Source organism: Macaca fascicularis, chromosome 4 (assembly GCF_037993035.2).
Source record: "Macaca fascicularis isolate 582-1 chromosome 4, T2T-MFA8v1.1".
NCBI lineage: Eukaryota > Metazoa > Chordata > Mammalia > Primates > Cercopithecidae > Macaca > Macaca fascicularis.
The window spans coordinates 136560174-136582177 of record NC_088378.1 but is presented as its reverse complement, the minus strand read 5'-3'; the positions used below and the strand labels follow the sequence as shown (position 1 = coordinate 136582177).

The following is a 22004-nucleotide window of genomic DNA, read 5'->3' as shown; positions in this document are numbered from 1 at the left end:
GTTTACAAAAGCCAAAATGCTCAGCTCTATATGTTGAAAGGTACATATAGCCAGAGAAGGGAAAACTGAGGGCTTGCTGGCTTCTCAGCTAGTTGAGGGTTGAAGTCATACCCATGGACTGATGAGTGGATAAGCAAACTGTGGTATATTCATGCAACAGAATATTATTTAGCCATAAAAAGAATGAACATGCTAGAACACAAATGAATGTTGAAAAATGAGTGAAGGAAGTCAGTCACAAAAAGCTACATATGATTCAATTTATAGGAAATATTCAGAGTCAGAAAGCCCACTGAGACAGAAAGATTAATGATTGCCAGGGGCAAGGGAAGGGGGGAAAATGGGCAGCGACTGGTTGCTGGAATGGGATTTCCTTTGGTGGTGATGAAAATGTTCTAGAACTAGTTCATCATGATGGTTGTACAACATTCTGAATGTACTCAATGTCACTAATAGCTTTCATATTACGTGTATTTTCTCCACAATTTAAAATACAAATACACATTTTTAAAAATTCCCTCAAACCAGTGGGAAGGATTGAATGGAGCTATCTTTCCTTGTTTAGGGACAAGATCCCTGTCTGCTCCATGAGAAAGCATAAGAAAATAAATTCAAATTTTCTAATGTACTGATGAGTCCCAATTTTAATTGTGAAGTACAAACCAAGGTTCCATTGTCAGTTCAGGGTCTGCACCTGCTAACCGGACAATCTTCTTCCCAGGAATCCCTTCAGAGTACTTTTGCCTCTAAAATAATGAGGTTTCCAAAATGCGGACTTTTTAAAAATTCAAATTAATAGTTGCAAATCAGAGAATACAACTGGGCAAGCCTCACTGTTTATTAAACACACCACTTTATCTGGACTTCCCCATCCTGAAGCTGTCTAGTTATAAGACTGGAAAAATGTGAATGATTCAGGCCCTCCAGCTTTTCTGGTCATAGTAAAAGTCACATTGTGTTGACCTAGCTCTGTCACCTACCTAGGATCGACCCTCTAAAAAAGGAAATCAATTAGAAGGAAACTCTGGGCCTAATGGAACTCAAATCCCCCTTCTGTTGTTCTTCCTAGATTAGGTGTGTAACACTCAGCAACTTCCATCACCTGAAATGATGAGAACATTGTTTTTCTTCACCTTGCCTTGAGAACACATAACTGAATTTCCATTTTCTAAATCTGAATCAAACATTTTCTTCATTTCAGCATACTAGGTTGGAGGTGGTCTGCTACAGTCAGTCTGAAAATGAGTTGGTCTCTACAATCTCAGGAGACAAGCCCAAATCCTTCCGAGAACATCTCTCATTTGTGATGCCAACAAGAGCTTACAACCACAACTGCTCAGAATGGAGAAGCCAGAAGGATAGAGGCTGCTCCACCTCTGAATGCCCACATCACCTCTGTCTGGAAGAACCAGGTGTTCTAAGCTTAGAGATGAGGGAAAGGAGACTTACTGGGCTAAAAAACAGGACCAGAATAAACTTGACACAAGTCAGTCACAGACCTAACTGTCCAAGTCTGAACTCTGGAAAACTTGGGAGAGAGGTTCCATGATCTCTGAACTTGTCCTCAACAGAATGCTTGCTTGTAGCCAACATCCATTTTCATCCAGCCCCGGGTTTGCACACTGCTTCAGACCATGCAACAGAAGAGGAAACTGAGGCTCTTAATATCCCTTGACTTCTTGTTGCATTCTTTGAAATTTGGTCCTAGAAATGAGCTAACTTCCCTAAACCATGTCCTCTCCTGAGGTGAACTGGACAAAACAAAGGCTTCCAAAGAAGCCCTTATATTCACAATTTGGATAATTCCAGAGTTTTAAGAGCTCCCTCAGAGTAATGCTTTACCCTTAAAGAAAATAACGCTAGCACCTGGTTGTCTTGGCTGCTCAGCTCTATATGTTGAAAGGTACACATAGCCAGAGAGGGGAAAACTGAGGGCTTGCTGGCTTCTCAGCTAGCTGAGGGCTAAAGTCATAGGGCTTGGCCTCAGCCTGCAGCGCAGGAAAAATGGAGGATTTCTTGCACTTAAGAAGTTTATTAGTGAATGGGTTTGGGCCAGTTGGTGTTTACATGCTTGATCCCTACAGCCTTAGTGTATTGGCTGCAGGGCCCGGGATAGAAGCTCACTGTCTGCTGGTCACTGGTGATGTTACTCCAGGAAGATGATAGGCCTCCTCTTGGGTCCAAGGTACCAGGGCTCTGAGCCGATGCCATCAAACAGACTCCACTTTTGTTTCCAGTGCCTGGGTTGGGGAGATGAGGGTTTCTAGGATCTCAGTGTAGTAGGGACCAAACACCTGCTGATTGTGATGTGTCAAGTTGACAAACTTTTGGCCCAGTTCTGCCAGTTCTGCTTCAATGAGAGTAAGACCTCCAGGAAGGTCCAACAGAGACCGCTGCACACCAAGAACCAAACAGCATTTGAGAAACAAACGGATTCGCTGATCTGTGAGCAGAAAAATACAGTGATAAGGGAAAGAGCAAACAGACTTCAGGGAGAAAATTCCCCCTGTGCTCTACTCACCCATGTTCTAAGTTAACAGATATGTACCAACCTGCCCACTTACCTATAGATAAGGAAATTTGTTTTGTTTGGAAAGGGGGCTGCTATCTTGCTCTCAAGGACAAATATAAAAACCTAGTGTGTTAGTAAATTTCAGACTATTCAAAAGATTGTTTAAGTAGCCATCAGTTAGATCCTAGTGAGTGTTTGACCTAACAGGAGGAACTTAGACTGATCCTTCAGATGGCTAAGGTTAGGAGCAAGCTGGCCAAGTTCATGGCCTCCACTCCAGCATGAGGGTAGGGGATTCCCCACTATAGGAACATGTCTTCCAGCTAAATTCAGCACTAGTTTCTTGTTGGGAGATGGGGGAATGTCAGATTTCTTGGGTGCAGTTAGAGAATGACCTGTAGGCCCAAGTGACTTAACCAGGTTGGCTGGATATATCCCACGCCTAGAAGTCATGAATTTCTGTGTGCAAATCATGCTGAGAACCACAGTTAGTCTTCAAACTGAAATGGATTATGATTTCAACCAGCATTTTGAAAAAACTCAAGGCTAAACAATGACGTACCCAATTACCATGCTTCAAGTTGTTAAAGTTTGAGGTTCCACGGTCGGGATCTCTCTCTTCCCTCACCATTCTCACTACCCCACAAGCATACTCACCAATAACACTGTGGACACAGTTCTCCTTCTTGGCAATGTTCTGGAGCTGTCCCATCAGAGATGCTGTATTGTCACTGCTCAGAGCAACAAGGCCCATATTCTTGAGGCTTTGATGGATTTCCTGAGATACCTGTTCACTCACAGTCAGTATAGCTTCCTCAGGCCTAGACCATGAAAGAAAGTAAGCTGGCACCTACCAGGTAACCCTGGCATAGGCCCAGGATCCAGCATGCTGTATACCAGATGCCAGGCCCACTTGAGGGAGAATGTCAGCCATCCTCTCCACCCCCAAACCCCAGCCCCAGCAGGCTATAGGGCCCAGTGGGTAGGTACAATGTCCTCACTGTAACCCTCAAGACACCAGCTATTCTCTATATGTGGCCTTGTATTCTACTTCTTAGCAAACAAGGTAAATAATAAAATCAACTCTGGAAAAGTGTTTAGTTGTGCCCTTGGATCCGCTCAGCATTCTTTAGTCCCATGGACTTGATTTTTACATATACATGTTTAAGACTTTCTTAGGTATCTTCCAGAATCATCTGTCCCACCTCATCAATTATAACTACAACCTGGCCTTCTGATTCCTCTTTCTCCTTTGGTGTGATGGCTTGCACACAGTGGAATGTTTAATCAATATTGCTGACTGACTGACCAAGTCCTGGATATATGTGATGATACCAGCCCACTGTTAGCACTCAACTAGATAATGACCCTTTTGCAGCAAACTATCTTCCACACTACCCTTTTTGGAAGAAAGGTTTTTTGTTTTTTTTTTTGTTACAAGCCTTATGACCACTTATGGGAAGAAACCAACAATCTTTGTAGTTGGTTCCAAAGGACCTTTCTGTGGTTTGTGGTAGACAGTAAGCAATCGTTCATTACCTGCCTATGTTCTAAATACCACATATCACCTTCTGCTCTAAAAAATAACTATGCAGCTCACCTGGAGTGAAAGTCTTCCAACAGGGATTTGGTTATGCGTTTCAGTTTATCTACAAATTGGGGTGAGCCAAACAAAACACTGCCAGAGAAACTACTGGCCACCAGCAAGACTGAGGCCATGATGGTTAACTGATGCAACTGGGACTTCAGCTCCTGCAGCCGGGTTCTGTCCATCAGCAAGGTCTGGGAACCAGGGAAGAATAGGCTGTCAGGGGAAGTCCCGATGGAAGCCCTGAATACAAAACAAGGCAATGCCCCCAGACATTCCTACCTCAGGGAACTCTTCATTTTCAGGGTCCCAGAGAAGGAGGTTCAGGAAGCCCTGACACAGCACCATTGTGGGGCTGAGGGGCTCTGAGTTGTTGGTTGCCTCGTTGGGAGAGGGGCCAGCCAGGCTGGAGGAGTCAGAAGTGTCTGGGCAAGTCGGAGGTGACATGGTAAGGTCTGCTGCTGCTTGGGTCAGCCATTTGGTGGTGTGATTAAGGAGACCTATGACAGGTAAGGGAGTGTGTAAGCATCTTTAGCATCTTCATCTCTGAGGCTTCAAGACCAAGGTTCTTTTCAAGATATAGTCCTGGTCAATAAATAAATGCTCCCTTCCCTCACCTAATAAGCAACTTTCTATTCCTAAAAAGAGACAGAGTACTCTCTAACATTATAAAAGTCAGACCCAAGGTAGTACCTTTCCCACTCCTGCCCTCACATTATATACATACTAGGCTGCTTATTGAGGAGTTCCTGGAATTTAGCCCGTTCATACTGAATGGAATGTTCCTGCAGGTGGGGTTGAAGGCTCTGGATAGTGTAGTTCACCATGTCCATTTTCATCAGGCCCAGAACCTGGAAGATTCCTCTGACACAAGGGGAAAGAGAATATTTATGCTATGAAATGGAACCTAGTAAGCTAGAAACCCACCCAAGGAGTCATTAAATCACTGTATTTTAGAGTAAGGAGGGGCCTTAAGACTAACTTAGTCTTACCTCCTACATTTTCAGAAGATGACATGTGGCCCAGAACCCAATACCCAGCGTGAGTCAGTGGCAGAATTGGGAACAGCTAAGTCTCTGGACCTTGAAGCCTTCAGTCTAGATCTCCTTCACTATGGTCATTCTGCTGTCTCTTAAAAAGGGTAGTCAGTGGAAAGAAATACACCAGCATGCTAACAATTCTCTTCAGGAAGTAGGATTATAGGTGATGCTATTTTTGACTCATTGGGCCAATTGTTTTCGTTTTTGTTTTTGTTTTTAACTTTCTGGGTCTTGGTTCCTAGAGCTGTGAAATAGGGATGACCACCCATCACTGTCTCCTCATAGTATGTGAACTGGAAGAAGAGAAAACCTGGGAAAGAGCCCGAGGGCCGGGTATGGTGGCTTATGCCTGTAATCCCAGCACTTTGGGAGGCTGGGAGGCTGAGGTGGGTGAATCACCTGTGGTCAGGAGTTCGAGACCAGCTGGCCAACATGGCGAAACCTTGTCTCTACTAAAAATACAAAAGTCAGCCAGGTGTGGTGGTGCGCACCTGTAATCCCAGCTACTCAGGAGGCTGAGGCAGGAGAATCGCTTGAACCCAGGAGGCAGAGGTTGCAGTGAGCCAAGATCTCATCACTGCACCTGGGTGACAAGAGTGGAACTCCATCTCAAAAAAAAGAAAGAAAGAAAGAAAGAAAACCTAGGAAAGGGATATTTTAACTCCTTAAAAGAAAGAAGTATGTACTGTAGTGTCTTATGGTATTATACGGGGGGGGGGGGTCCAATCAAGCCAGAATAACCAAAAGGCCCTGCAGGGCCATCTTTGGAAAAGAAGAGTGAATTGACCAGAGAGGAGAGAAAAGGTGTTAGTCAGGTCTTCAGCAGGGAAGAGCTGGTCAAGACAATGGCTATAATCTAGGTCTGGCCCAGCTTTTCCTGGCTCAGGGGCTAAAGCAGGTTTCTGGGGGCAGTACCAACTTTCATACCTCAGTAGCCAAACAGGATCCGTAATGTTTTCTAGTTTCTGCACTGCTTCATCTCGAAGTGGTGCACACAGCAAAGCCATCATGTTGAGAACATACTTAGAGAGATAGAGGACTTTCAGAGCCCCATGTTCTGCCTCCTGCTTGAGAAAGTCCGTGTCCAGAGCTTCTTCAATCTCAGTTCTCAGGCGGTTCTGGCGTGGTAATAGCAGTGATAGCAAGATCTGCCCAGGAAAGAAAGTCAAAGGAGTTGATCTGTTTAGAGCCCCAAACTTTATCCAATGGGCAACCCCTTTAGCTAAAGGCATACCAGCCTATGTTGTTTAAGGATCAAGAAGTTGGGTCCCTAAATTTCCCATGGAATATTATTTATCTTTGTTTAGAGGCTAGTGATAATTCAAGGCTCAAGGGGATCAATTACAGGAATAGTATATCATTTTCTAGGCAGAATGAGATATAGAGATAAATAAAATCAAGGAGTGTGGTAAAAAGACATACAAGGTACAACAAATAGAAAATACCCACCATCACATGGTGATGAGGTCTCTTAACTTTAAAAGGGAGGCAGTTTTTAGATTATTTTGCTTTAAAGGGCAAGGATGAAATAGGCATAGGAGCTGTTGCAAGTCACTGAAATAGCCTATTAGCCCCCAAAATAAGTTCCTGGTAAACAGGGACTCATTCATCCCTGTGCCTCTGTAACACACAGGACATGGTGGGGGCCTAGGGGATAGGATTCAATGAATATTTAATTGAATAGAATATGGTGTTGTCATAGCAAGATCTCAACTGTTTACCTTCATGTTAAACAAATAAAATCAAAGTTGCTCCATACTATCTATTTTAATTGCCAAGCTCTGCCAGTTACCAATTTGGAGCCTCTCAGCTCCAAATCTACCCTTCAGTGCCTACTCTGCAAAAACGGAGCTGGGCCTTTGAATTATTTTTCCTTTCCTAGCTGGCACAATGTTAGATTTTGTCAAAAGAGGGTGCTAAAAAGAAACTGCAAGAGAAAAGGGCCTTCCTTCTTGGCTCTGGTATGCTCCTCTCAGCAAGTTCCTGCATTGTGGAAGCTTCTCTTTGTTCAAATTGACTGCATGGTTTCTGCCTCTTGATTGGACTCTGGTAAAAAGTTGGTACCATGAGTGAGGTTTGATGACCAGCAAGTTTCAAGTACTTTAGATGCCTTAAACACATGCAAACTTGAGGATAGCAGATGATCTCCACAAAAATTCAGGGGCCTGTCACCTCAGTAAAGTTTCTAGAGTTTCAGTGGTCAGGAGCTTTTCAAGTGATGCCCTCCAAGGTGAAGGACAAATTGCTGTACCTGAACCACCCACCATTAAAAAAAAGGCATAATACTTAGTAGGCCTTTTAGAATTTTTTTTCTTTTGAGACAGAGTCTCACTCTGTTGCTCAGCCTAGAGTCCAGTGGCATGATCATGGCCTCCAACTCCTAAGCCCAAGTGATCCTCCCACCTCAGCCTCCTGAGTAGCTAGGACTACAGGCACATGTCACCATATCCAGGTTAGTTTGTTTTCTTTCTTTCTTTCCTTTTTTTTTTTTTTTTTTTTGTAGAGACAGGGTCTCGCTGTGTTGCCAGGCTGGCCTCAAATTCCTGGTCTCAAGCTATCCTCCTGCCTTGGCCTCCCAAAGTGCTGGGATTACAGTCATAAGCCACTACACCTGGTCCTCCTTTTTGGATTCTTTTGAGACAGGGTCTAGCTCTGTTGCCCAGGCTGGAGTGTTATGGCATGATCACAGCTCACTGCAGCCTCAACCTCCTGGGCTCAAATGATCCCCCCACCTCAACCTCCTAAGTAGCTGGGACTACAGGTATGACCACCATGCCCAACTATTTAAAAAGATTATTTTTTTCTAGAGATGGAGGTCTGCTGTGTTGTCCCTGCTGGTCTTGAACTCCTAGGCTTAAGCAACTTATCATCCTTGGCCTCTCAAAGTGCTACAATTACAGGCCTGAGCCACCACAGCCAGCCCCTTTTTGGATTTTTAAGGCAACATGCACCACATCTGTGTTTGCTACTTTGACATTCATTTGAGTGATTTTGATTTATTTACAATCACTCCAGGTTACCCATTGTTGTGGGGGGGGGGTAGGGGAGTGCTAACTAATTAGAGCAAGAGTAGGCTCTGCAGCAAGTTTAGACTTAGTACAAGCCACTCTACCATTTGGGCCTTATGATCCTGCAGATCCAATGACACTTTAAGTGTCCATAGCAAATAAGGGTGCTGTATAGAATGTCTTGCAAGCACCAATAAGAGAACCACACATGGATCTTTAGGAATTGGAAGCAACTCTATTCCTTCTTTACTGATAATTATTCACCTTTTGAGAAACAACTTCTTGGGCCTTGGTAGAAAGTAAACACCTTACTATAGAACACTGGGTAACCATGTGGACTAAGCTTCCCATCAGGAATTAGGTATTGTCTAACTTACATAGCTACAAGACTGGACATGCACAGCAGCAATCTATTATCAAATGAAAATGGCCTATAAGAGGCCAAGCATATACTGGTAATAAGAACAGATACACAGACCAAAAGAACAGAGAGCTGATAAATAAAACCTGGATATATGGTCAAATGATTTTCAACAACAATGCCAAGAACCAATGGGGAAAGGACAGTCTTTTCAACAAATGGTGCTGGGAAAAGAGGATATCCACATGCAAAAGAACAAAGTTGGACCTTTACCTTACCCCCATATAAAAATATTAATTCAAAATGGTAGTGGCTCACGTCTGTAATCCCAGCACTTTGGGAGGTCGAGGCAGGCGGATCACCCAAAGTCAGGAGTTTGAGACCAGCCTGGGCAAAATTGTGAAACCCCGTCTCTATTAAAAATACTAAAAATTAGCCAGGCGTGATAGTGCACACTTGTAATCCCAGCTACTACTCAGGAGGCTGAGGTGGGAGAATTGCTTGAACCCGGGAGGCAAAGATTGCAGTGAGCCAAGATTGCATCATTGCACTCCAGCCTGGGTGACAGAACAAGACTCCGTATCAAAAAATAAATAAATAAATAAATAAATAAATAAATAAACCTAAACATAAGAGCTAAAACTACAAAACTCTTAGGAGAAAACATAGGTGTAAATATTCATGATCTAGGATTTGGCAGGATATGACACCAAAAGCATAAAATTCAATAAAAGACAACCCAATTTAAAAATGGACAAAGTACCTGAGTAAACATTTCTTTGAAGAAGATGTACAAATAGCCAACAAACACATGAACAGATGCTCAATATCACTAGCCATTAAGAGAAATGCAAGTCGATGAGATACCACTTCACACCCATTAGAATGGCCATTATAAAAAATGGAAAATAGCAAATGCCGGCAAGGATGTAGAGAAACTGGAACCCTGGTACATTGCTGGTAGGAATATAAAACGGTATGGCTACAACAGAAAACAGTTTGGCAGTTCCTCAAAGAGTTAAACAGAATTACCATAGGATCCAGCAATTCTACCTTTAGGTATATACCCAGAAAAATTAAAAGCAGGGACTCAAATATATACTTCTATACAATGTTTACAGCAGCATTATTTACAATAGCCAAAAGGCAAAAAGAATCCATAAAGAACCTAAATGTCCATCAACAGATGTATGGATAAACAAAATGTAATCCATCCACATAATATTATTCAGCCATAAAAACGATTTACATTCTGATATATGCTACAATATGGATGAACCTTTAAAACATTACACTAAGTTAAACAAGTCCAAAACTAAAAGGACAAATATTGTATTACACTTATAAGTACCTACAGTAGTCAAATTCATAGAGACAGAAAGTACAGGTGCTAGCAGGAGAGGGGAAAGGGAAATTATTCTTTAATAAGTACAAAATTTCTGTTAGGGAAGACTGAAAGGTTCTGGAAATGGATAGTGGTGATGGTTATACAACATTGTAAATTTACTTAATGCCAGTAAATTGTAACATTAAAAAATAGTAAATTTTGTTATGAATATTTTGCCACAACAAAAACAAATCCTAAAAAAAATTAAATAAATTTTTTAAAAGCCCACAATATGGCCCATTACCCAGGGAGGATCAGCCAGCCATCTTATGGCAGATGATTTCACTGGACCTCTAACAGTTTAGAGATGGCGAGATTCATCCTTACTTGGATAGACACATATTCTGAATATGGAGAAGATTATACAAGGGCACATGAATTTGAGGAGTGACCAGTGATGGATACAATAACTATTTGGGCCATGTCTCCTCATTTGCGGGGGAGGAGGATAAATAATAAATAGCTATTTGTCTTATAAGAGTTCTTTTCAGGAATTCAAATGTGTATAGAAGACTGCATGTGGAAGCCAACACATATGGAGTTGCCATATCCAGAATATGTGTGTGCCAGCATCCACATAATCACAGAATGCCTTATCAGCTGTCCTGGGTCTTTGCATGCCCCATTGCATTGCTCAAGGAACTCATTTCATAGCAAAAGAAATGCAGTGAGGCCGGGCGCGGTGGCTCAAGCCTGTAATCCCAGCACTTCGGGAGGCCGAGACGGGCGGATCACTAGGTCAGGAGATCGAGACCATCCTGGCGAACACGGTGAAACCCCGTCTCTACTAAAAAATACAAAAAACTAGCCGGGCGAGGCGGCGGGCGCCTGTAGTCCCAGCTACTCGGGAGGCTGAGGCAGGAGAATGGCGTAAACCCGGGGGGCGGAGCTTGCAGTGAGCTGAGATCCGGCTACTGCACTCCAGCCCGGGCGACAGAGCCAGACTCCGTCTCAAAAAAAAAAAAAAAAAAAAAAGAAATGCAGTGAATTCATACCTACTAAATTAACTGGTCTGACCAAAGCTTTCACTGAGAATCAACTGGCCTAACGAAAAAGCAGAATGGCTTATTTTAGACTCAATTACAGCATTAGGTGAGCAACAATACCTGAAAGGAAGGGAACTGGTCTTATAGGATGCAATATATGCTTTGAATCAACGACTTTTTTTTTTTTTTTGAGACAGGGTTTTCTCTGTTGCCCAGGCTGGAGCACAGTGACACAGTCACAGCTCACTGCAACCTCTGCCTCCCAGGCTCAAGCAATCCTTCCGTGTCAATCTCCTGAGTAGCTGAGACTACAGGCATTAACCATACCTGGTTAATTTTTCTATTTTTTGTAGAGATGGGTTTCACCACATTGCCCAAGCTGGCCTCAAATTCCTAGACTCAAGCATTCTGCCCACCTCAGCCTCCCAGAGTGATAAGATTACAGGCGTAAGCCACTGTGCCCAGCTTCAAAGACCATTCCATGGTGCTGTACCCTAATGCCAGAATACATGGGTCCAGGAACCAAGCAGTAGAAGTAGGACTGGTTCCTCTTACTGGTACACCTGATAACCCCACTTGCAGGATTTTTGTTTCCCATCCTGCCAACTTTGAGGTCTGCTGATTTGTGTGAAATACTTGCATTGGTTCCAATGAAATAGAAGATGAAACTGTCACCTGGCCATTGGGGGCTCCTTATACCACTGAACCAAAAGGGTTAAAAAAGGAGTCACTGTACTGGCTGCAGTACTTGCTCCTGAGTACCAATGAGAAACTGGACTGTGGCCACACTATGGGGGTAAGAAAGACTATGCCTGAAACTCAGGAGGTTCTCTGAGTTGCCTCTTAGTACTTCCAAGCTCAGTATTAAAGGTTAATGGAAAACCACAGCAAACAAATAAAGCAAAATGTCTCAGACTTTGGCAATGAAGGTTTGGGTCACTGCACCAGATAAAGAACCCCAACCAGCTGAAGTTCTGGCCAAGGACAAGGGAAATATGGAATGAATGAACAGTGGAAGAAGGAAGCCATAGATAACAACTATAGCCTTGTGACCAGTTATGGAAACAAGGACTATAAAAATTATCTTTGCTTATTATATGTATGTTTATTTATATATGTCAACATTTTGTTCTTTCTTTCTTTTCATTGTTATTTTATATACAAGTTGTTAGAAGTTAATTTTATGATTTAGCCTTCAGGTAACAGAATATTCAGTGAAACTGACTGAATTTGAGGAGTGACCAGTGATGGATACAATAACTATTTGGGCCATGTCTCCTCATTTGCAGGGGAGGAGGATAAATAATAAATAGCTATTTGTCTTGTAAGAGTTCTTTTCAGGAATTCAAATGTGTACAGAAGACTGCATGTGGAAGCTGAGTAGCCAAAGGGGTGGACTGTGCCATTTATTAATATATTGCCTCACAGATCCAAATCCATTGTTCTTTGCTCTGTGAAAATGGAGCTAAGTCCTTTCCATATCTTTCCTTTGCCAGATGGCACATTTTAAGCTTCATCAGCGGGTGTTAGTTTTCTGTGCTGTATAACATACTGCCATAATCCTAGCAACTTATAACAACACACATTTATTATCTCAGTTTCTGTGGGTCAGAAGTACAGATGCAGTTTAGCTGGGTCCTCTGTTCAGGGTCTCACAAGCCTGCAAGCAAAGCGTTAGCTGGGCTGCATTCTCATTTGGAAACATGACTGGGGAAGATTCTGTTTCCAAGCTCATTCAGATTGTTGGCAGAATTCATTTCCTCACAACTGTACACTTGAGGGCCCCAGCTTCTTACTGGCTATTGTCTGGATGCTAACCCTAAGTCCTAGAAGCCACCTGTAGTTCCTTGCTATGTGGCCCTCTCGATAGGCAGTTCACAACACAGCTGTTTGCTTCTTCAGGGCCAGCAGGAGAATCTCTCCCTCCAGTCTCCTAAGACAGAGTATTATGTGATGAAATGTAATCATGGGAGTTATATCCTATCACTTTTGCCATACTGCTTAGAAGTTGCAAATCTCATCCACTCAAGGGGAGAAGATTATACAAGGGTACAGAACATTGTGGGTCACCTTAAGGCATGTCTGCCACATACTAGAAAGACATTGCAAAGGCAAGAGCTTTTATTCCTGGTTCTGGTATGTTCACTCGGTAGGCTCCTGCAGTTTCTGGCTCCTGCAGCATGAATAGCTTCTCCAGTGCTTGGCTCCTACAGTACACTGTGGTCAGCAGCATGCACAGGCCAGCAACTTCTCATGGCGTAGCTATGCCCTCTCAAATGAGGTCCTTGGTTGGCCTCTCTCAGCCCTAAGGGTATGATAGATGCCCTTTATATGTGATATTCAGGTATTCTTTAGTTTTCTTTACTCTTACTAGTCAAGCCCTCATTTCTCCAATTCCCTATTATAATAATTTTTATATTAAACCCTCCATGCTGAAATTACTGTGTGATTTCTGTCTATTGCTTAGTCTCTGACTGATTCATGGACCATGTTCAGTTAAGATTTGCTAGTCACTGACACTCCAATGAGCTGGAGATGTCTAGAAACTTTACATTTACAAATGGAAGGTCACTCACCTCTTTAATTTCTTTCAGAAGTTCAAGAGCACAACTGAAGTCAGGGGGAGTTGCTGATAGTTGCTCTTTAAGATGGTCCCAAAAGGCATTGTGCACTGTCTCCTTGACCTTGCCTTCCAGACTATAAGAGGGTTAAATGAGCAGATTACTCTCTCAACCCCAAAAACAGTTACAGTGTCATAACCTCCTAAACCCCAAACTGAATTTGGTATGGTAAAAGGCCATTATAAAAGGCCTTTCCTGGAAAGGCCAGGAACTATGTTGGAACTGCAGCAGAGTTGAACAAGCTAGGGTTAGATTTGTATTTCAAGGGTAATGGCAAAACCTCCCAGAAGGGCTCCTTGTGGTTCCAGAGCAGCCCTCCCTCTGCAGTAGAAAGAACCCTGAATGGAGAGAAGTCAGGCTGACTTTTAGCACTGACTGTGCATCTAGCCTAGATATGTAACTTGATTTCCATTTGTGTATACACATAGCATTGAGCTAAATGATCTTTCATTTTCTTATACTCCTGAAATCTAGGAAAGGGTATTCCTTCTTTGAAAATACCAAAGGTCCACAGATATTTCCAAATCAGCATATCTAAAACTAAATTCATTATCTTCCTCATCCAAACCTGCTCCTCTTGTATTCTCAATTTCAGTGGCACTACCATCTACATAGTAATGGAAGCTAGAAAGAAGTCTATTTTTTTCACCTTGAAAAAAACACAAGGAGCAAAGGAAATTTGTTTTATTTTATTTTTTGAGACAGGGTCTCACTCTGTTACTCAGGTTGGAATGCAATGGCAGAATCAAGGCTCACTGCAGCCTCAACCTCCCAGGTGCAAGCAAACCTCTTACCCCTGCCTCCTGAGTAGCTGGGACCACAGGCATGAGCCACCATGCCAGCTAATTTTTTTATTTTTACTTTTAGTAGAGATGGGGGTCCTGCTATGTTGCTCGGGCTGGTCTTGAACTCCAGGGCTCAAGCAATCCATCTGCCTCTGCCTTCCATAGTGCTGAGATTACAGACATGAACCACTGCACCCAGCCAAGGCAATTCAATTTAGAAATGAGAGTATTTCAACAAATAATGTTGGAACAACTAGATATCTACATACAAAAAAAAAAGAATCTAAACACAAGCCTTAAACCCTTCACAAAAGTTAACTCAAAATGGATCACAGACCTACCTGCAAAATACAAAACTGTAAAACTTGTAGAAGATAACATAGGAGGAAATCTAGGTAACCCTCAGTTTGGTGATGACCTTTTAGATACAATGCCAAAAACATAATCCACAAAAGAAAAATTGCTAACTTGTACTTCATTAAAATTAAAAATTTCTGCTCTGTGAAAGACACTGTTAAGAGAACAAAAAAAAAAAAAAAAAAAAAAAAACAAGCCACACACTAGGAAACAATGTTTGAAAAATACATATCTGACAAAGATACGTATCCAAAACATACAAAGAACTCTTAAAATGGAACAATAAGAAAATGAACAACCATTAAAAAATAGGCCAAAGACCTTAACAGACATCTCATCAAAGAGGATGTTCAGATGGCAAATAAGTATATGAGAGGACGCTCAACATCATTTGTCATTTGGGAGTTGCAAATTAAAACAACAAAAAGAAAAAAAAAAGGACACCGCTATATACCTATTAGAATGGCCAAAATCAGAAAACTGACACCACTAATTGCTGACCAGGATGTAGAGAAATAAGAACTCACATTCACTGCTGGTCAGATGTAAATGGTACAGCCAGTTTGGAAGGCAGCTGGGCAGTTTCTTACAAAACTGAATATGCTCTTACATATGATCTGGCTATCACGCTCCTGGGTATATACCGAAATGAATGAAAGCTTATGTTCACACAAAAACCTGCATGCAAATGTTAATAGCAGCTTTATTCATAAGTGCCAAAACTTACGAGAAACAAAAATGTCCTTCAACTGATAAACTGTCCATAAAATGGAATATTATTCAATGATAAAAAAATGATTTGGGAGGCTGAGGCAGGTGGATCACTTAAGATCAGGAGTTCAAGACCAGCCTTGCCAACATGGTAAAAACCCATCTCTACTAAAAATACAAAAATTAGCTGGGTGAAATGGTGTATGTCTGTAATCCCAGCTACTCAGGAGGCTGAGGCAGGAGAATCGCTTGAACCCAGTAGGCAGAGGTTGCAGTGAGCCAAGACTGTGCCACTGCACTCCAGCCTGTGCGACAGAGTGAGACTCCATCTCAAAACAAAAAGAAGGCTGGGCGCGGTGGCTCATGCCTATAATCCCAGCACTTTGGAAGGCCAAGGCGGGGGGATCACCTGAGGCCAGGAGTTGGAGACCAGCCTGGCCAATATGGCGAAACCCTGTCTCTACTAAAAATACAAATATTAGCAGGGGCGTGGTGGCACACGCCTATAATCCCAGCTACTCGGGAGGCTGAGGCAGGAGAATCACTTGAAACCAAGAGGCGGAGGTTGCAGTGAGCCGAGATTGTGCCACTGCACTCCAGCCTGGGTGACAGAGCAAAACTCCGTCTCAAAAACAAAAAAACAAACAAACAAACACACAACAAAAAAGAAAAGAAAAATGAGCCATCAAGCCACAAAAAAACATAAAGGAAACTTAAATGAAATTACTAAGTGAAACAACTAATTGGAACAGGGTCCATACTGTGTGATTCCAACAATGCGACTTCCTGGAAAAGTCCTCCTGAGTGGCTGGGTTTACAGCTGGCTCGTTTTTTAAAATGTTTAGTAGAAACAGGGTTTTGCCATGTTGGCCAGGCTGGTCTCGAACTCCTAGCTGCAAGTGATCCACTCGCCTTGGCCTCCCAAAGTGCTGGGATTACAGGGATGAACCACCATGCCGGGCCCCTTCCTACCATCATCTCTTAAATTAACTAGTCTCCCTGCCTCTAGTTTTGTTCCTTTATAATCTGTTTTCCACGCTGCCACCAATTCATTCTAAAAACAATGCTTTTTCTAAGATGCCATATTCAACATGAAGTAATGCTTATTTAAAGTCCTTTGGGGGCTCCCCCATCACCAGCAAGATAAATGTCTTATGTTACCTTATATCATACACTCTGCCCTCTCTTTCCAATGTATTTTCTTCCACCTTGTAACACCTTGTGCTCAGTCATTGCAAGCTGGTTGGAAAGAACATACCATGTTCTACCACCATTCTCTGCCTCTGACATGTTGTCACCACTACCTGGTGCAACCTTTCGCACCGAGACCACCTGGAAAGCACTTACTCAACATCCAAAACTCAAGTCTTCATAGGCCGAATCTTCCTCCGTAGGCAAATCTTCCCTGATCCTCCATAGGTAGCTGAACACTCTCATTAAACTCTATATATGTGCAGCTACAAGTGAACTTATCAGTCTAATTAGTCATTTTCTATTATTCAACTGTCTCCCCTACAAAAGCTTCTTGACAGCAAAAACAGTGCCTTATCTGTATCTCTATCCCTAGCACCCAGCATTTTGCCTGTGACATAGTAAGGACTCAATAAATGCCTGGTAAATGAATATCTGAGAACGAAATTTCCCTTAGGAACCTACAATTGTAATTAAAATCATCCTGTGAACCTAAGGTAAAGCCAACTGCCAATAATGACTAACCTCAAACAATTTCAGCCTTTTTCCCAACATAATTTTTTATATCACCATACCTGGAAACCCAGCTCAATACTACTATTTCTCTGGCTTCATTTCTCCCTCTCTCTTTTCTTCTACCTGCCATACCCCTCTATCCCTCCATGCACCTGCAACTCCCTCACCACCACCCTATCACAGACCTTATTCTCCCAGTTTCAGTTTTCTCTCCTCCCCTGTGAGCAATAAACATATCTAAACAGTGAGAGAGAAGCTGAGAGACCCGAGTTTGGTAAACACCTGTTCCCAGAGTTGTGCCTGGCATGGAAACTTGCTAACATCAGTCAAGAACAAATCAAAGGAGCATGAAGACCAGAGGAGCAACATGTGATGGAGAAAGGCCCTTTAGTAACAGATACCCCGCAGTGGCCCTCTGACAAAAGCATTTAAGGATGCAAATGAATCACAAGTTGTCATTATTTATTTGTCTTTTGGTGGAAAATTAGAACAATTTTATTTTTTAATTGTGTTTTCTTTTCTCAGCCTCATCTGTGATACAATATTTACAATTTGTTTTTTTAGAGACAGAGTCTTGCTCTGTTACCTGGGCTGGAGTGCAGTAGCACTAGCACAGCTTACTGTAGCCTTGACCTCCCAGGCTCAAGTAATCATCCCACCCCAGTCTCCTGCATAGCTAGGACTACAGCCATGCACCATCACAACTTGCTAATTTAAAAATATTTCTTTCTTTTTTTTTGTAGAGACGAGGTCTTACTATGTTGCCCAGGTTAGTCTTGAACTCTTGACTTCAAGTGATCCTCCCACCTCAGCCTCCCAAAGTGCTGGGATTACAGGCATGAGCCACTGTGCCTGACCAAGAATTGCTTAAAAATATAAAATTTGGGCCGGGTGTGGTGGCTCACGCCTGTAATCCCAGCACTTTGGGAGGCCAAGGCGGGTGGATCATGAGGTTAAGAGATTGAGACTATCCTGGCTAACATGGTGAAACCCCGCCTCTACTAAAAATACAAAAATTAATTGGGCATGGTGGTGCGCGCCTGTAGTCCCAGCTACTCGGGAAGCTGAGGCAAGAGAATTGCTTGAACCCAGGAGGCCGAGGTTGCAGTAAGCCGAGATCGCGCCACTGCACACTCCAACTTGGCAACAGAGCAAGATTCTGTCTCAGAAAAAAAAAATCTGACACTAAAATTTACCCACTTAATTGTCAATAAACCAGCAGAGCCAATTCAATTCATACTTACTGAATGGTTCTTCTTTACCACAATGTCAATATAACTAAGAATAATAAAAATAAAGCCTGGTGTGGGTGTGGAAGCATTCTTTATCAACAGAGTTCAGATTTTGATAAATAAGCTGAGTTATGAAGCTGGGGGAAAAAAAATCCCGAGTCAAAACACCACTAACAGAAAATCTTTATCTGTGCCTGTTTAGTATGAAACCACTTAAAAGGGTAGTTGATAGGAGCTATATGGTAGGCAGCTGACAAGACGGCCCCAAAGATCTCTGCTTCCTGATACAGTCATCCCTTGGTATCCAAGAGGGATTGGTTCCAGGATCCCCCTCGGAAATTCACGGATGCTCAAGTCCCTGATACAAAATGGCATAGTATTGCATATAACCTATGCACATCCACGCATAAGCTTTTTTGTTTGTTTTGTTTTGTTTTGTTTTGAGACGAAGTCTGGCTCTGTCGCTAGGCTGGAGTGCAGTGGCGCGATCTTGGCTCACTGCAACCTCTGCCTCCTGGGTTCAATCTCCTGCCTCAGCCTCCCGAGTAGCTGGGACTAGAGGCTCGCACCACCACGCCCGGCTAATTTTTGTATTCTTACTAGAGACAGGGTTTCACCATGTTGGCCAGGATGGTCTCGATTTCTTGACCTCGTGATCCACCCGCCTTTGCCTCCCAAAGTGCTGGGATTACAGGCGTGAGCCACTGCGTCTGGCCCCATAAACTTTAAATCATCTCTAGATTACTTAAATATCTAATTCAACGTAAGTGGTTGTTATACGATATTGGTTTTTAATTTTGTATTATTTTGTATTATTTTTATTGTGTTATTTATTTCATTTTTCTAATTTTTTCTATATGCAGTTGGTTGAATCCACGGGATGCAGAGCCCACAGATATAAGGGCCAACTGCATTCACATCTTTGTGGAAGCCTCTCCCCTTGAGGGTGAGCAGGATCTAATGACTCATTTATAGCAAATGGAATGTAGCAGAAGGCGGCTCATGCCTGTAATCCCAGCACTTTGGGAGGCCCAGGCGGATCACCTGAGCTTGGGTGTTCGAGACCAGACTGACCAACATGGAGAAACCCCATCTCTACTAAAAATACAAAATTAGCCGGGCGTGGTGGCACATGCCTGTAATCCCAGCTACTTAGGAGGCTGAGGCAGGATAATTGCTTGAACCCGGGAGGTGGAGGTTGCAGTGAGCGGAGATCGCGCCATTGCACCCCAGCCTGGGCAACAAGAGCAAAACTCCAACTCAAAAAAAAAAGAATGTAGCAGAAGCAATGGGATGTCACTTCTAAGATTAGGTAACAAAGACTGGCTTCTGTCATGGGCACCATCTCTCACACACACTCTTGTTCTCTCCCTTGGAGGAAAGCCAGCTGCCATGTTTAGAGCTGCCCTATAGAAAAGCCCATGTGGCAAGAAATTGAGGGAGCCTCTGGCCAAGAGTCAGCAGACTGACTACAACCCATGAGAGACTATAAGCCCGAGGTATACAGTTAAACCATGCCCATAGCTCTCATCCACAGAAACTATGACATCATGAATATTATTGTGCTGGGCACAATGGCTCATGCCTGTAATTCCAGCACTTTGGGAAACTGAGGCGGGAGGACTGCTTGAGCCTAGGAGTTCAAGATAACCCTGGGCAACACAGTGAGACCCCATCTCTAAAAAAAAAAAAAAAATCAGAAAATGAGGTAGGAGGATCACTTGAGCACAGGAGGTGGAGCCTGCAGTGAGCCATGACCACACCACCGCATACCTGCATAGGTAACAGAGCAAGACCCTGCCTCCAAAAAAATAAAACCACCCAAAATGGAAAAATGAAATATTATTTTAAGCTGCTAAATTTTGGGGTAATTTGTTATGCAGCAACAGATTAAGTACTACAGGCTGCTTCCTCCAAGTTTGTCAGAGATCTGAAATCCATCCTATTTATTCCAACAAGTGTTGCTTTGGTTTATTTGTTGGCTAAGTAACATTTGCTTCTTGACTTTCTTTGGTACCAATAATTACAACTTAGTACTCTTCTGTTTAAGTTGTTGAGACCTCTCAAGTTTAAATACTGATTGTACCATTAAATAAAAATGCTTCAAGTCTGATCTGAAGCCATTAGTGCTAAGTACCTAAGCCAGGATGAGCAACATGAAGAAAGAAGAAGAGTCTATACCTGCTTGGAGGTAAAACCTTCTCTTCCATGTAGTAATCACAATTCATCCCAATCTTGTTGCTCAGCTTGGAAACTTCATTAACGGTTTCTGTCAGACCTGTGACAGAAAGAACTGATGGTGGACAACAGTGAGCCCATGCAAGTCTGAATTTCTATTTTAGTCAGAGATTCACTCAATCTAGTAGGCCCCAAATTTAGATTAATCAAACTGGTCTTACACAGACTCACCCAATTATTCTAGTGATTTATGTTTTCTGCACTGTATGCCCCACGCCAGCGCTAGAAACTTTCAGAATAGTAGTCTCACACTGGGGGAAGAGAGGACAAATAGCTAGTTCATAAAAAAAGGAGGAAGTGAAACAGATGAAAAACTTTCTCTTAAAAAGTGAAATCGTATTTATAGCAGCAAAGAAACAATAATTTGAAATTTGCAAAAATAAACATTTATCTAAGTATTAAGGTTCCACGTTCCTGTTCCTGCCTCTGATGCTACACATGATGAAAGCTAAACTCTCCCTACAGATAATACTCAGATGTTACTGAATAGTGCCAAAGTCATTTGGTCTTCTAAAGCGGTAGTTCTCAGATTTTAGGATTTCACAGACTAATAAAATTTCCGAAAATATTTTAAGCAACTGAAAACAACTTGCCAACTTTTTGTTTTGTCTAGTATGGACAGTGAAACAAGCAAATAAAAATCCCTCTACCACCACCAAAATCATAATTTCATCAAAGAAAAGATAGCTTAACCTCCAAAAAAAACCAGAAAGGAAATATTATCAAAATAAAAAGCAGTCCTTTAAATCGAATTAACTTTAGGAAAACTCATTACAATATCTTTATGATTTAATTTCACTAAATAGTGCTAAGAATTTTGTCACAGACCAGCATGGGCATTTGGCAACCACTGTTCTAAGTTTTTAGTGCAGAACTATAGTACAGCTGATAGCATTCACACATAATAGGTATATATGGTAGTTACAATGATTACTTGGTCGGTAAAATGAAGCTGTATACAATACATCATATTTTATCACTCTCTTTTGATGAAGCATCATGATTTTTCACAGAAAATTATTTGGCTCCAACATGTAGAGGAGATGTAGATGAACAAAGATTGGCCACAAGTTGATCCTTGTTGAAGCTGGATGATGGATAAATGGGGGCTCATTATATTAGTGTGTAATACATAAATGTGTAATTTATGTGTTACTAATATATAAATGTGTAATTTTTCTATAGTAAAAAGATTTAAAAATGTAAAAAGGAAAAATAAGGTTACTGTAGAAAAGTTACATAGGAGAATGCCCCTGTTCTTAGATACATGATGAAATATTTAGAGGTAAAGTCATGACTTTCTATCTCACCCCAGTTAAAATGGCTTTTATCCAAAATGCAGGCAATAAATGCTGCTGAGGACATGGAGGAAAGGGAACCCCTGTACACTGTTGGTGGGAATGTAAATCAGTACAACCACTATGGAGAATAGTTTGGTTTAGTTCCTCAAAAACCTAAAAATAGAGCGACC

The 22004-nt window shown here is 42.1% G+C and overlaps 1 protein-coding gene across 5 annotated transcripts in view; it reads right to left on the bottom strand.

Moving 5' to 3' along the window:
- Positions 1-457: 457 nt before the first annotated feature.
- The window catches only part of TCP11 (t-complex 11), a 143247-nt gene continuing 121700 nt past the window's right edge, over positions 458-22004 (bottom strand). For 2 of the 5 annotated variants that reach the window (XM_045390217.3, XM_045390219.3), the window contains 8 exons: positions 20477-20588; positions 13459-13579; positions 6068-6288; positions 4828-4964; positions 4383-4600; positions 4113-4294; positions 3170-3333; positions 458-2443 (listed from right to left, as the gene is read on the bottom strand). In XM_045390217.3, the coding sequence (XP_045246152.2) occupies positions 2211-2443; positions 3170-3333; positions 4113-4294; positions 4383-4600; positions 4828-4964; positions 6068-6288; positions 13459-13579; positions 20477-20588 (1388 nt within the window). In that variant the 3' untranslated portion in view covers positions 458-2210. The remainder of the gene's footprint in view (positions 2444-3169; positions 3334-4112; positions 4295-4382; positions 4601-4827; positions 4965-6067; positions 6289-13458; positions 13580-20476; positions 20589-22004) is intronic. The other 3 variants (XM_074038332.1, XM_045390218.3, XM_074038331.1) reach the window with 3 other exon arrangements.